General features: G+C 43.0%; 1 protein-coding gene across 9 annotated transcripts in view; it reads right to left on the bottom strand.

The window, feature by feature from the left end:
• Positions 1-14535, bottom strand: part of DYNC1I1 (dynein cytoplasmic 1 intermediate chain 1) — a 186548-nt gene that overhangs the window by 14830 nt on the left and 157183 nt on the right. For all 9 annotated transcript variants that reach the window (XM_059482963.1, XM_059482994.1, XM_059482986.1 and 6 more), the window contains 2 exons: positions 9812-9952; positions 3465-3590 (listed from right to left, as the gene is read on the bottom strand). In XM_059482963.1, coding sequence (XP_059338946.1) covers positions 3465-3590; positions 9812-9952 — 267 coding nt within the window. The remainder of the gene's footprint in view (positions 1-3464; positions 3591-9811; positions 9953-14535) is intronic.

Here is a 14535-nt window from a genome sequence, read left to right as displayed (position 1 = left end):
TTAAAACAGTGCTTACTGATCCACAAGAGCACAGCTATATGGACTGTTTAAGTCTCCTCTCTGCTGGAATTGTGTGTGTGTAACTCCCATTAATGCTAATGGGCATAAAGCACAAGCATAGAGGAGAAAATAGACCCCTCACTGTGAAAATAAATGTGTTCAGTTATTTTCAGATGTGATGCAAAATCAAACAACTAAAACTACATAGTCAAAGGAGATAACACTATATAGCCTAACTGAAAGTGTCACCATTATTTTTAACTCCCTGGTCATGGACCCTGCCATGTTCTTCATGTGTCTGACATTTCTTGTTGTCATAAAGACCATGACTGGATAATATATCAACATGGGTCAAATCCTAAATTCTTACACAAGTGAAAACAGCCTCGATCCCTCACTCCTTACCTTCACAAAGGATGCAAGGTTAGGCCTTATGTCTTATGTTCTTCACTAGGTCATATGTTTTCTTTTTATACCATATGGGTTAATAGCAGCAGTAAACTTTACTGCTCTCTAGGATAGTTCCTTAAAACTGTGATGAATCTATCAAAGTAAAAATTCCAATCACTTAATTTTTTCCTTAATGGTGGATAGCCTGATGTTTTCTGCTCTGATTAAAATTCACAGAATCAATGCTGTCTAAGAAACAGGTAAGAAAAACTGTTTATCTCGTAAGGTGTAATTCAAAGATATGATGCTGTACTAAAATACAAATATAGTATTTTTTTCTTCTGCTGGAACCAGTGCTTTATGAGTTTACAGCTGATCTAATGTGACATTTGGAACAGCTACAAGCAAACAAAGGTTTTTAAAAGGGTGCAGTATAAGTGGAGCATTAATGATTTTAGTGAGTGTATTTAGGGTCTTTGTAAAGTGGCCTGCTGACTTTCTAATGCAAGTAATCACACCCATCTTCCCAAATCAGGGAGATGCACCTTCAAACAAGTGGAGGCTACTGAGTTATCAGCCAGGCAGAGATGAGTTCTTCCAGTGATGAGGCCTTTTCAGAAGATGATGTTGTAGGAGACGAGGAGAGTGCTGCTGCTGAAAGGTCAACTTTCACAGCTTAGTGCCAGGATTTGCAATAGTGCTGGGTCAAATAGGAAAGTTAGCTGCTGCTGGGTGCTGTATAGTCCAGCTTCCAGCCCCTTGACCCCAGCTACATGCTCACTCATCTACTCATCTACTCCCACTTGAGTAATTTCATGGAGAAAAACAGCCCAAAGAAAACAAAACAAAACAATAAATAAATACATCTCTACTGATCTGTATTTCTCTGCACAATATGGGTGGTGACAAGCCCTTCTACCTGCACAAAAACTGGGCAGCAAGGCATGTGGCTAAGGATGGCTGGCAGGAGAAGAACTTTTCTTTTTAAACTGTTAGAGCAGCCCCATCAGATCCCAGAATCAAACCCCTACAAAAAGGACAGTCAAAGGAGGACCCCAGCTGAGCCAGAAACTGGCCAGTGTCTGGACAGTGAAGTAAAGCAAAATCTTTAAAGGCTGCCATGTTTGCGTAGCAGACACTCCCAAGAGTGTACGTGCTCTGTGAATCCCCCATGCATCACGCCTGAGGACAGCTAAGGATGGAATCTCTCACCAAAGAGCTCTTCACAGACTGCCCCACAGGCTTCATGACCCAAGAGGCTGCTACTCACTGTCCATGCCCTTGGTTCCAGGCTCTTGATCTGCAGAGTATTTCTGTATCTCACTTGAGGCAACAGTTGGGCTAGAGAATATATGAGCACCCTTCTCTTTTAAACCAGAAAAAGACACTAACGAACACAGCAGCCCCAGCAGTGCTGCAGGCCAGATGATTTCTAAATTTCATGCAGGAATTACTGCAGAGAGACTGATACTGCCTGACTGAACCAGGAGACAAATTAATGAGCTCCTTCATTCATTACAGCAGGGCAGAATTGGCAATGGTCTCTCAGCAGCCTTGTGGAGAGACATCCATGGCTTTACTTAAGCACATAGGGAGCTGAGGTGGAGACACTGAGCCTCTGCAACATCCCTGAAGCAGAACTCTTTATGTTACACTGAACTGGACTCACACAAATCAATACTGTTGAACGACTCTGTTTTCTTTTTCAAGTAATAGAAGCATGTCTTTCTTTTTTATTTGAGTGTATCACTATGACTCATCTTGCAAGATGACGTCTTATTATACACAGGAAAGGTCAAAAACTTCAATATTGCTACTTCTGCATAGAACACAATTTTCTTTAGGGTGAGCTTGCAGGAGTAAATGGTCCTATGAATGATTTGGTGTATGATATGCAAAAAGAGACATTTCTACAGCCTGTCTAGACTCTCAGACAAGATCAGACTGTGCTGTCATCAAAGACATTTCCACAGCCTGTCGTATCACTTGAAAGACAGAACAATCATGCAAAACAAAAAATAAATAAAAACAGCTGACCTGCCAGTGTCACAGTGGAAATCTGAGCACAGTAACCTTAGACAATTTAGAGATTATGCTAACAACATGGCAAGAAGTTTCAGCAAACATTTGTGAGGAAGGGCAACTCCTGCACTAGCGAATGAAATCCAAAAATATGAGTCATGCACAAGCAATTTTGCTATGGGCCATAAAATCACTGTTTGAGAGTTACAGATTATTCTGTATGCATTCTATAATGTTTCCCTACTGTGTAGAGATGCGTATCTCTATATCCTATCACAGATAATGATGGAAAACAAATTCTCTACATAAAAGCTGATTGCTCAGAGATTCACCCTTACCTGTTCCAAGGGATTATAATGCCAATGGAACACTTTTATACTGCATTCATCAACAAAGAGTTAGATTCATCACTGCCAAACACACTGCAGCTTAGATGCTTGTTATAAGATGTAGCAGGGTGAATTGAGAGCAGCTTTAGACACAGAATATGCATCCTGCTATAGTCTATCATGCATGCCCCTACTATCCTTCAGAATGACACCTCTCATTTCCTCCTGTTAGTACTTTTGCACATATTCAGACATATGAAGCAGTATCAAAAGAACAGATGCATTCTATGCACGTCAGGCTGAGAAAAACTTACAGCAATAAGCCAGTCATAAAATAAGAGATACTGGAGTATAAAAGGTGAACCCTTTAGGACCAATTTTAGAACAGCACTGCCTCTTTTTGCACCTCAATTTTTTCTTTATCTTCTTCTAACTTTTTCCAAATGCACCCACAGGATGATTATAAAAAAAACAGTTTGAAAAAGACTGGAAGCTTTTAAGAGAGACTTCTCTCATGAGACTTCAACAAGTTAACTCTTTTGCAAGGCAGCTTTACAATTAACACACTGTTGGCAACCGAAATTCAATGAGGACTCCACTGAAAGAGTAAGACAGATTTCTTTCTTCAACTTGGATGTGGCAGTCTCCAGGAGTTGAGCTTAGAAACAAACACAAAACCCCAACAAAACAAACAAAGCGTAAAAGAATCCCAACAGAAGATACCTCTCCAACATCATAGACCCATATGCGGCCTTCTGAGTCACCAACTGCGACCTCCTTGCCAGCCTGGGCCCAGCGCACGCGGTTCAGGGCAGACGCTCCCTCTATGGTGACACTGGCTGTGGGGACCTGTCAAAACAATAGCAACAGGAAGGACAATAAAATCACACTGCCTACAAACCCAGGGGTCAGTTTTGGATGTCCTGGATGAGTCAAAGTCCCGTGGCATTGCTGGAAGCAGCAATCAACTCTCATTGGGGTGAGAGAAAAAAGCAAAAGGACTCACTGTTTCTTTGATGATGTGCTAAAAAGAGGGAAGAATAAGAGATTGCTTGGAATGAAGGGTAAAGGGCAGTAAGTGAAACCATGTTTTCCCCCTTAGTCCTGGAAACTACCTACTTTTTTTTTTCTCAAAAGTCACTAAGATGGCCAAGAACCAACTGAGAGCAGGATTTGGCATCAGTCCTGGCCTAGTTTCTGACTCAAGCCCAGATAACCTGACAGTCAGCAGACACATTTCTGCATTCATGCTGACACATCCTTTGAATCCATACTCACCTCTGTGGCTGGATGCAGAGGTTGAAACTCAGGTATTCTATCAGAAAAGTCCTGAGCTAATCACTTTAGAGTGAGGACATGGCACAAGTGAGAACAGCTGAGCTGACATTTTGAAACTCCTACAATATATTCCCACAATCCTCTTTTACATCCCCAGGACATTACTTCTGCTTTAAATACACCTGGATGCTGTCTAATTCCTAAACCCCCTCCCTGCCCCAAGTCAACCAACTTAACAGGTGATCCACAAGAACACATGAGAATTCTGGTTAATGCGTGGGATGAATAAAGCAATGAACATGATCTCAAGAGAAGTATTTGTCATCTACGCTGGAATGAGGGCATCAAAAGATGCTGCAGGAGGAAGGAACTGTGTGGGTGTTTGTCCCAGATAGGTGGATCACTCCGTTGATTTAGGTCACCTCATATGACAAATGACAGTAACCTGCAAGCCTACTAATGCTCCACCCAGCTGCCTTTAATAGGAGAGAACCTGCCCAAGCAAGGAGCCTGGAACTTGGCATAGCAGCCTTCCAAACAAGGGCTTTAGTTTCAGTGCCTTTTAGGTCAAGGTAAATGGGATAGGATAGCTGCAAAAACAACTCCTCCGCCACATCCATCTGGTGGGAAAAGGTTTTGGTAACATGTGAGATGACAAGGAGTGTCCCAGGATCTATAAATGGACATAGAATGGAGAGCAGTCCAGGTTAAAAAGAGGTAGCTGGACAAGAACCGGAGTCCTGGCTACCCTGGGAGGAGTGACAGGTACTGCTTCTGTCCCCATTGGCAGTACAGAGCAGCAGGAGCAGGAAGAAAGCAGTCTGAAGGTCATACTAAACCCTGGTCTGAACAATGACAAACCAACAAGATTAACAAAACCAGTACTTTGCTGACTTCATCTCGGTTCTCTGACTGTGAGAACCGAGACGGGTCTAAAGATCCTGGACAAAAATAATTTTAAAATGAACATTGTACAGCTGCTATGCCAGTCTCCTCCTCAGCCCTAATGCCTTCATTGTGTCACATCAGATGAGTGACAGCAGCAGTGACAGCAGGAAGCCAAACCTCTGCAGACTTGCTGACACTCTCGTTGCAGCCGCAACGCGTGCACTGCCACGCCAGCAGCTGGACAAGCACCGGGAATCTGGGCTGCTTCCCTTGCCTCTGCCCCTGGAGGCTCCCTGCTCCCCCTCACCAACCCTGACACCAGCCTGCCAAACCAGCTGGCACCTCAAGGGCAAGGATTCTGCCACAGCTAAAGCATCACCTTGGCAAAGGGCTTCACAGCAGTGTCCTGAGCCCCACAAGAGAAATGCAGGAGGATTTTGTTTGCAGGACGATGAATGATGTAGAAATAATGCTGGATACCAATCAGAAAGCAGATACCATCCTCCCCCCTTCTAGGAAGCCATTCAAATGCAAATAACTACTGGACTCATCTCCCCATTGTGCAAGGCCTAGGTCCTGTCCAAGGCAGTATTACCCAAAAAAGCTGGCATGCACAAACTCCTTGTCCCGGGTCTGTTACCTAAGAAGAGTCAATGGCCGTAAGCTGACATGGAGTCATTGATCCATGATAAAAATCACAGTAGAAAACAAGCAAGTTTTAGTGCTGTGATCATGGATTTCTGAGGAAAAAAAAATCCAGACAAAGTTAATTTCATAACATTTGGGAATGGGTTTTTTCAAACAGCTAAATGCCAGATTTTAGAGGACTAAGCCACTAACCAGCTACATTTCTCAGAAAACTGCAGATCGCAGATATATGTTTCATGTGCAAATATACAGTGCATATTTAAGGCATTGAATTTTCACAAAATCTTTCAGGAGGCTGTAATACATAACTCTAGAGCTGGGGTTTGGTTTAGGTTTTTGTTTTTGGGGGTTTACTTTTTGTTGTTGTTAATACAGCATTCTTTCAGTGTTCCATATAAAAATAAGCACGAATGCCACAGACACAAGATACAACCCATGCTTTTTTCAAAACCTAACGGTTTTGAAAAATCCTGTTACTAATCCACAAAGCTATCTAGCAAAATAAAAAGCAATACTGAAACAGTCTTTAAAAATCCAAAGAAAATGCCTTTTCTCCAGTGATATGGAGAGAAATAGTCAAATCACAGTATCTTAAAATAGATTTGTCTGTTCTCAGTAGTGATAGTTTAAATTACATACGCCTATTTTAGACTTCAAGGTAAGAGTTTATTTATAATGGTAGCATTATGTTTTTAAAATCACATTTGAAATACCTTACAAATTCTCTGAAGTTGGTGCTTGTCAGATTTTACACAATTTTGAAATGAAATTTTAACAGATAACAGATTAAGAAAGATGCAGTCAGAAAAACCTGCATGATAAGAATACAACTTTTTATTATTATTTTCATTGCCTATGTAGTGTCAAAACCTGCTTGCAAATACATCTGTTACCTGTTTCTAGATGTAGACACCATCCTCACACTTTAAAAGCTAAGGCACAACATAGAAAAATCCCAAGAAACATCTGACAGGATAACACAGAAGAAATAAGCGACTTCGTAAGTCAGTTTCGTATCAGCACATACATAAATAAGACTCATCAAGCACCCAGAGATCTTCTCCAATCTTGATCAAAAAATAAATATTACGAATACATCAGTAAGAAATCAGCATTTGCTATCCTGAAGCTTTCTGCAAACCTCACTACACTGATCCAGAAAAATAATATTCAGTTTGCAAAAGAATGATGGAGTGGGTAAGGATTTTTTTCTTTTCAACTTTTTGTAATATGCATTTATCAGATATAAAATAAAACATGATGACTTTCCTTGCTATTACAAAAATAATTCCTGATATGCAGAAATAAACATGAAGTACACCAATAGCCTTGCAACTCTGCAACGAGATTTTGAAAATAATTATTACACTGATTAAATCCTTGGTACAGTCCGATCATCTAAGTTATTTGGTCAGAAAGCATCTAGCTCTCAGGAAAAATGTTTCCAATAAATACAGAGAGCAACACTAGTGGAAACTCTGCTGAGATTCAAAAATTTGAAGATAGCATATTGTAACTAAACCCAGGTGTTTTCTTAATTGATTTTCAAAATGATACCTAAATATTAATGCGGCTTATTCTCCAAATTAAACAAAGCCAGGACTCCTTAATAACAATCACATCTAGTTCTTACACAGAGATTTTTATCAATAGCTAGCAGTTAAACACAGTAATAGACCTGTCATTTTCTACTGTCTTCACAAATACTTTGACATCACATATCTGACATCTAAAAGTAATAACGATCTAAAAAATAGGTGTTTCAAGATCTCTTATTACAAAGGCAGAAGTGCTGACAAGGAGTTTTTCTTAGCAAATAGCTGGGCAGACTTAAACGGCATAATCAATTACAGAAATCTGGAAAAATATTAGCTAATTATGACCTACCAGATAGAGGGTAAAAGCAGACAACGATCACTTTCAGTTACAATTCTTAGAAGAACTATTTGCAGTTCTCTCTTTCAGAGATACTTTTGTTGCTTCTCCTGCATAAAAAAACTTCATGTCTATTCAGACTCTACCAGTTTATCATTTATCCTGATTTTTTATTTGTTTCATCACTGCTCAGTAAGGAAAGCAAATTATATTTCTGTGTCCAGAGACCCAAATTTGATTCTCACAAAAACACAAAGCTCGGATACCATGGAAATAATTCCAGTCTGATCCTACATGAGAGCTGATTTTGACCTCTGAAAACGGAAATAATTTGTGAAATCAGGGGGTGGCCTTGCATGCAGAATAAAAGCAGGATGAAGCTTGAAATTAATTCCTTTTTTTGATGTTCCTATATATTTATATGTAAACAGACTGAAAGCAGCAGCGGTTTGCTACGTACAGCCTTATTATTGATGGGAATGGGATCAAGCAGTCCAGACTAATTTTTTGGAAAGAAATTATGGTCTCTTTGAGTAAAATGGCAAAACATCAGTTGATTTCAATTTCAGCCCTGGTACTTGGGGGGAAAGGTTGTTTTTTTTCTTCTCAAAATGCTGGGTTTTATGCTCTGTGTTTAAGCCTGCATTAATGAGAACACCTGAAGGATATGTCCCTCCCTTCCCAAAATAAATTCTTAGGAGACTCCTCCTGAATATCCTCCAGCTGTATGTGCTCTAATTAAAAAGGCTGCACTGCTTCCTGCTCAGAGCACTTCAAAAGGCCTCAGTGCTCCCCTTGACAGTGCAGTGCCCAGTGCTGGCTCCTCTTACCTGTCCGTGCTTATTTATGGCCAGCACCACTCACTGGAAGCCATAAACTGCACCCGTATTTTACTCTGACTGAAACGCACAGCAGGTTTATGTGAAAGGTATATTAATGATCCAACTAATCTTAGAAAAAAATAAAATTAAAAATAGGGTGTAAGGAGGAAAATACTGCCACTTGCTCTTCCATCTTCTCTTTTTTTTGGGACATAAAAAGAAACTCACCAGTTAATATGTGGCCTTTTATTTTTTTACAGTTTTTTTCTGTTTGTTCTTAGTTTTACATTGCATTAAGTAAAACAAAGGGAGACTTAGTGCGTGGAAAAATACTTCAAGTTTTGTGCTGGAAAATTATTACTGGCCATCTAAGATTGACCTCAGGTGATAACAGGTTTTCTGAAAATCATTTTGGGGTGAGACTCAAATCCAAAAAAAAATAGTATCAATTTAAGCCTCTGGTGTTTTTAAAAATTGTAAATAATAAGAGGAAAAACCCGAGGTTTGGCACATTTAGAAAGATACTTTTTAAAATACAGTGTTTATCAGTCTCAATCTTTGCTAAAAGTCTTCTGATTAATCCTTTCTCACTACTGAAATTCAAACACGAGACCTTTTCTTTCCAATGGTCCCCACTACTTAGCTAATAGCAGTGAAAAGAAAAGGTAGTTATTTGCATTTGTACCTTTAAGTTCTACAGCAAAGTTTAAAGATAAAAATAAGGGTGAGGGTGTAAAGCCCCAAATAACGTGTGAGAGAGATGCCCTGTGCTTTAGAAGACAGAAGCAGGGTACCAAGCGCCTCAAAGGCAGGATGCGAGGGGAGATGCAGGGCCACACGCTCGGTTTCTGACACGCCGGAGGGGCTGGCACGGGGCCTCCAAGTTCCAGTCCCCAGAGCCTGTGGCACAGAGGGTGGCACATTCAGAGGGAGAGCAAGTCTCGCCGTCCAACACGAGCCCGGTCCCGCTGGCAGTCAGTGACACACCGGCCGGGCTGCCAAGGTGTGACCGCCTGGGTTTGGGCCGGAATCGCAAACCCGGCTCTCCCAGCGTCAGAAACGGGGCGAGGGGATAAAATTATAATAAAAAAAAACAAAACTGCAGAACGGGCGCGGTTTCAAAGTGCACCTTAAAATAACAGAGGGGGAAGGAGCCTCCTCCCCGAGCCGGCACCGCGGCATTTAATTGCGCTGGCGTTCTGCCGGGGGTGCCGGGGCCGGCCCTCCCTCCCTGACAGGTACCGAGCGCAGCAGCCCCGCCGCAGGGGAAGCAGCGAGGGAGGCGGGAGGGAGGCAGGGAGGGAGGGACGGCAGAGGGGGACGGGCGGGAGCCCCCGGCAGCGGGACCTGCCCTCCCCTTCCCTCCCCGCCCGCCCCGGGGCGCGGGCGGCGGCCGACGCCGGGATGTCCCCGCCCCGAGGGAGCGCGGCGCCCCTCGCAGCCGCGGCGGGGAGCATGGCCAGGGTGCCCGGCAGTGCCGGCCCTCACAGGGTTAAGGGCTCGCCCGGCGCCCCGCTGCCCGCCCGCCCGTGCCTTCCCAGCGCCGCCGAGCCGCCTCACCTCGGTGTCGTTATTCAGGTTCCACAGATCCAGGCGCCCCATCCCGTCCACGCAGGCGAAGAGCGCGGGATGCACTGGCGACCACATGACATCGTAGACATAGTCGGCATTGTCTTCAAAGGAGTAGAGCGGCTTGTTGTGCTGTAAAGCAGAGAGCGGCATGAAGACTTCGTGGCGCTAGTGCTGCCTGGGGCTGTCTGGCGAGTCTAATTAAAAACTTTGCACATTTACAAAGTGTCATAAAACTTCCCCAGATGAAAGGTCCTCCGCGAAGGGCGGGACTGCGCTTTAATGGGGCAACAACTGTCCGGTGGGATAAATCAGATGCCCGGTGTGAGGGGTGTGGGACGCGCGGATGACGGGGCGGGGAGAGCGCCCGCTCCCGCTCCCGGCCGGCACCCCGGCGGCGGGAGGGGTGCGGGGGGCGGTGCGGGAGGCAGCGGGCTCGGACCCCCGCTCCCGCCCGAGCCGGGCGCGCCGGCCCAGGCCCCGATAAGGATCGTGAGAGCGGCGGGAGCTTCGCGGCGCCCCCACGGCCCCCCGCGCTCCGCGGGCCGCGCCTGACACCTAGCGGCGGGCGGCGGCAGCGCACCGGCCCCGCGCTCCCCGCGCTCCCCGCGCCCGGCGCGCTCCGGAGGGAGGGAAGGAGGGAGGCAGCTCCGGAGGGAGGGAAGGCTGTCATCTGCGGCAGGCGGGGAGTCGGAGGGAAGTTAGGAAGTACACCAGGAATAAAGTGTAATTGTTCCTCATGAATTATTCATCGCATCTGGCTTGTCTTTAATTTTTGCATAATGGCTTCGCTAATCCCCGATCAATTAATGGAAAATGAAATTTGAATGATAATGAAAACTCCAGAGATGAAAGAAATTAAGTATTCTCATGGCTTATGACAGAAATCTAAACAATGGGACTTCTCCGAGGGTCTCCCTGAGTGCCTCCCTCCTCCTGCCGCTCCTGCCGCCTCCCCGGCGAGCGCGGCCCGGCGGGACGGGCGCCCCCGGTCCCCCGCGGGACCCCGGCCCCGGGAAATGCAGCATCACTGAGCGGAACGTGTGAGTGTCCGGGCCGCACCCCTAGAACATCTCGGTCAGGTCCCTCTGGAATGCACCCTCGTGCATTTTACAAAGCAAACACCGTCCGGAGTGCCTCAATGCATAGCCATGCATAATTTTTCCAAAAAGTGGAGTGACCAATTGCAAGTGTTATATAGCTTTCCTCTATTATTAATTTAAAACGATAATGCAGTTGGTTTGACATCTATTTACAGACAGGTCCTTGCTAGTTTTGGATTTGGTCCTCTTGCACCCCGTGGTGCTTGGATGGATGCTGGGGCTGGGAGCACTGCAGGGTCAGCACATGGGACAGGTGTGTGTCCATCTCTGTGCTGCCATGTCTCTGAGTGTTGGTGTGGTGTGTTGCTGTTGCAGCACTGTATTGTAAACAGTTCCGTAATATTTATGGCCACTACAGGTGTCACAAATATACAGAAATACACAGGGATTTATTCTGGAGACCGGTTTTTCCTCTGCTTGAATTAATGAAAGATGCTTTGATTACAGGATTGAGTCTCAAATTTTCATAACTTTCATAATGGTTTTTGTCCATTTCTTAAGAATAGCAAACATTTTGTGTAACAATGAAATGAAATCAGAGCTTGACCTTATTACCTCGAATTTGTACACCATTTCAATTTCTTTTCCCAGGCTGGAGTTTTGCAAAACAAAATGAAAAAATTGCAAAAATATTTTCATTCCTGAAGAAGGTCTTTTTCTCCAAACACATATGTGTCTGCCTACAATATTATCAGTGGACTTACTTACATATGTTAATGGAATTACTTACATGCCTGTGCTAAAGCTTTTCCAGGGTTTAGGGCCAAATGAACACCAAACTTTTGAAGAGGCAGAGGTATTTCATAGGAAATTTCAAAGTGAATCTTCACAACTGTGAGCTAGGAAATAGTATTTAGAGAGAGCTACATGGATTCCCAATGCTGCACTGTGGGTTTTCACTGAAAACATCTAATTTAGGTTCAAATACATCAAGTATATAAAACCTTTGGGCATTGAATATAGTAGTATGCCAAAAGAAAAAGAAATCTGGTCAACTGCTAGATGGATGCTATTTTTTCTTATTCATGGGAAAAGTGCTGTACATACAGCACTTTAACATTTAATGTCATGGGAGAAGTAACAAAATTCCACAGAAGTTAAGGGCCTATTAAGATATCAATCAATCCAGGACAGATTTCAATCAGCATTTCCTTTTTGTCAGCATATCAAAACTTGTTATGATCTTAAGTGTGGTACTTTTAAAATGGCTTTCTAAGTACTGTTATGTTATTTTCCACTTCACGCCTAAAGACCAAGGCATTAGAAGGAAGGTCAGGAGGTTTGGTGCTAGTCTATATCTTACTGTGCACATGTTATGTAATCTCTGGGAAACAGCTTTAGCTGATGTGCCTCTGTTTCCCTGTTATCAAAATAAAAACACTTTCAAGGTTCTGGAATTTGAGGTGAAAAGCCTCAAAGACCAAAAATGAAACGTCTTTACCATAACAGTGGAAATATTCAGTCAGATAGAAAGTCAGAGGGAAAGTGTGGACAACAGGAATAATATGGCTTTTGAGAAAGATCTCAGACATGCAAGGAATGACACACAAATTAATGGAGCAGAATAGGGCATGGAACCCTGCAAGAAAATAAGAAATTGCAGGATTGTGAGCAGCCCAACCAAAAGGCAAGTTGAGCTGCAGTGTGGCTGGGAAACCAGGGAGAAATCTTGTGGCAGAAATCAGGCAGTGGTAGTGGAGCTGAGCTACACCTTCATACTGCCTCCAAAATCCCCGTCCTCCCAGCTTGACTAGCTGCCAGTGGAAAAAGAGAAAGTATCTCCCATACTGTCTTGTCTTCTTGCACTGTTTAACCAGAGAAGAGCACAACAACGGCATAAGGTCCATCTTGCTTCGTGTCCTGTCTCCAATACTAACAGCATCTGGCCTTTCTTAAAAGTTGACAGTTCATCCTGGTGTGAGAGCAGTTATGTTGGTTTCATTGTGAAGACTCCATTTCTGAGTTTAGGTGTTTGTATAAATGTTCTCAGGACTTCCTTACTGTGACCCTGCTCCCTTACTATGGGCCCAGGCCTGCAGATCCTGTAATGCAAGGATTTATGAGTAAGAACCTCTACCAACTGCTTTTAGAAAATGCTGAAATGTGGAACCATGTAAAGGTCACTTTAAAGCAGTTTTAAATTACCAAAACTTCAGACCTACACAATCCATAACTAACATATGGGTATTATTATAAAACAACTGAAATTTAAACTTGATGAGCTTTCATTCTTAAATATCAACCCACTCTGTTATTCTATAGAACAGAAGAAATAGTTTAAAGCAGTATCTTCAGAAAAACTTGGGCCAAATCGACTTATTACTGAAAAAGAAGAATGTAGGGTGAAAATACAGCCCTAAAGAATCAATGGAGTTTTGCCATTGATTCCAAAAGGGCATGATTTGAGCATTTTTAGTGGAAAAAGCAAAAAGCTAATTCCAAGACGTGGGATTTTTTCTCATTTATTTAAACATGTTATCAATCACTTATCCTCAGTGTTTGTATAGAGGCATTGTTTAAGAGGACAATGAAGAGTGAACGTTTTATGTACCCATTGGCTGTCTAGGAAGTAAGACTTGTCTGTGAAATAAGAAGCTCACCTAAATAAATTCTACACATTTATATAAAAGGGGGTTTTTACACATATAAATTTGACCAGTCTATTCCACTTATTTGCATAGAAGAATTTTCTTTAATCCATGAGGCGCCACACATGAAGTAGCTAATTATCCATATACAGGAATGTATACATATACACAGGTTTTAACTAGCATCTGACTTCTAAAAAGCCATGGAAAAAACTATTGGCTTTGCCATTTCATGAAACAAGCACTTTTTTACACGTTGCCACAATTTCTGTGGGTGTCAGCTCCACTTAAAGGTACTTTCCTAGGCTGTACCTTCAGCAGTACAGATGTGTGGTGACACCACACACTCTGCTGTCTCCAGTTCTTTCTTTCTACTCAGTTGTCTTCTATTCTAAAGATGATAAGCCAAATACCATACTTCTGGCTCTCACCATATTAACAACAACCATCAGTATTGTGCAGTACTTGCAAGTTATTCAAGCTGATTTTGTTTCTCTAGGTGTGCAGAAAATATGATGGATTCATTAGTCCTTGGCACAGAAACTTTCTGAACAAGCTAATGTTGTTTGTTTAGGCTCAAGCTCAGGCTTTCAGGCACTTGGGAAGAGCGCAGTTAGAGTGGTCCTGAGCAGTGTCTGTTCCTCTGTTTGGCCCTTGAATAAACCAAAGAGTAGGGGTTGGGAATGAGATGATCTTTACAGACCCTTCAACCCAAACCATTCTATAATTCCATGAACCTGGTCCCTGCGAGACCAAGTATTCTATAAATAGTTTTATTGATTAAAAAAAAAAAAAAAACCAACCAAAACCACAACATGCAAAATGGTGTCAAAGAAAGCATTTCTTTCAGCAGAGATAACACATAGGGAAGGTACAATCTTCTGTCTTTCTTTAAAATGAGTGCTGCAGTGTCACACTGACTAGATTATGTGAAAGAAACTAGGACAGGGCACAGCTTTTGGAACTTCTGGTCAGGATAGGATCTGAGCTTGTTCAGTGTTTTATAGGCCCAGTCTTCTCTATC

The sequence above is a fragment of the Ammospiza nelsoni genome, chromosome 1 (assembly GCF_027579445.1).
Source record: "Ammospiza nelsoni isolate bAmmNel1 chromosome 1, bAmmNel1.pri, whole genome shotgun sequence".
NCBI classification, from domain to species: Eukaryota; Metazoa; Chordata; class Aves; order Passeriformes; family Passerellidae; genus Ammospiza; species Ammospiza nelsoni.
This window is presented reverse-complemented; position numbering and strand designations above follow the sequence as displayed.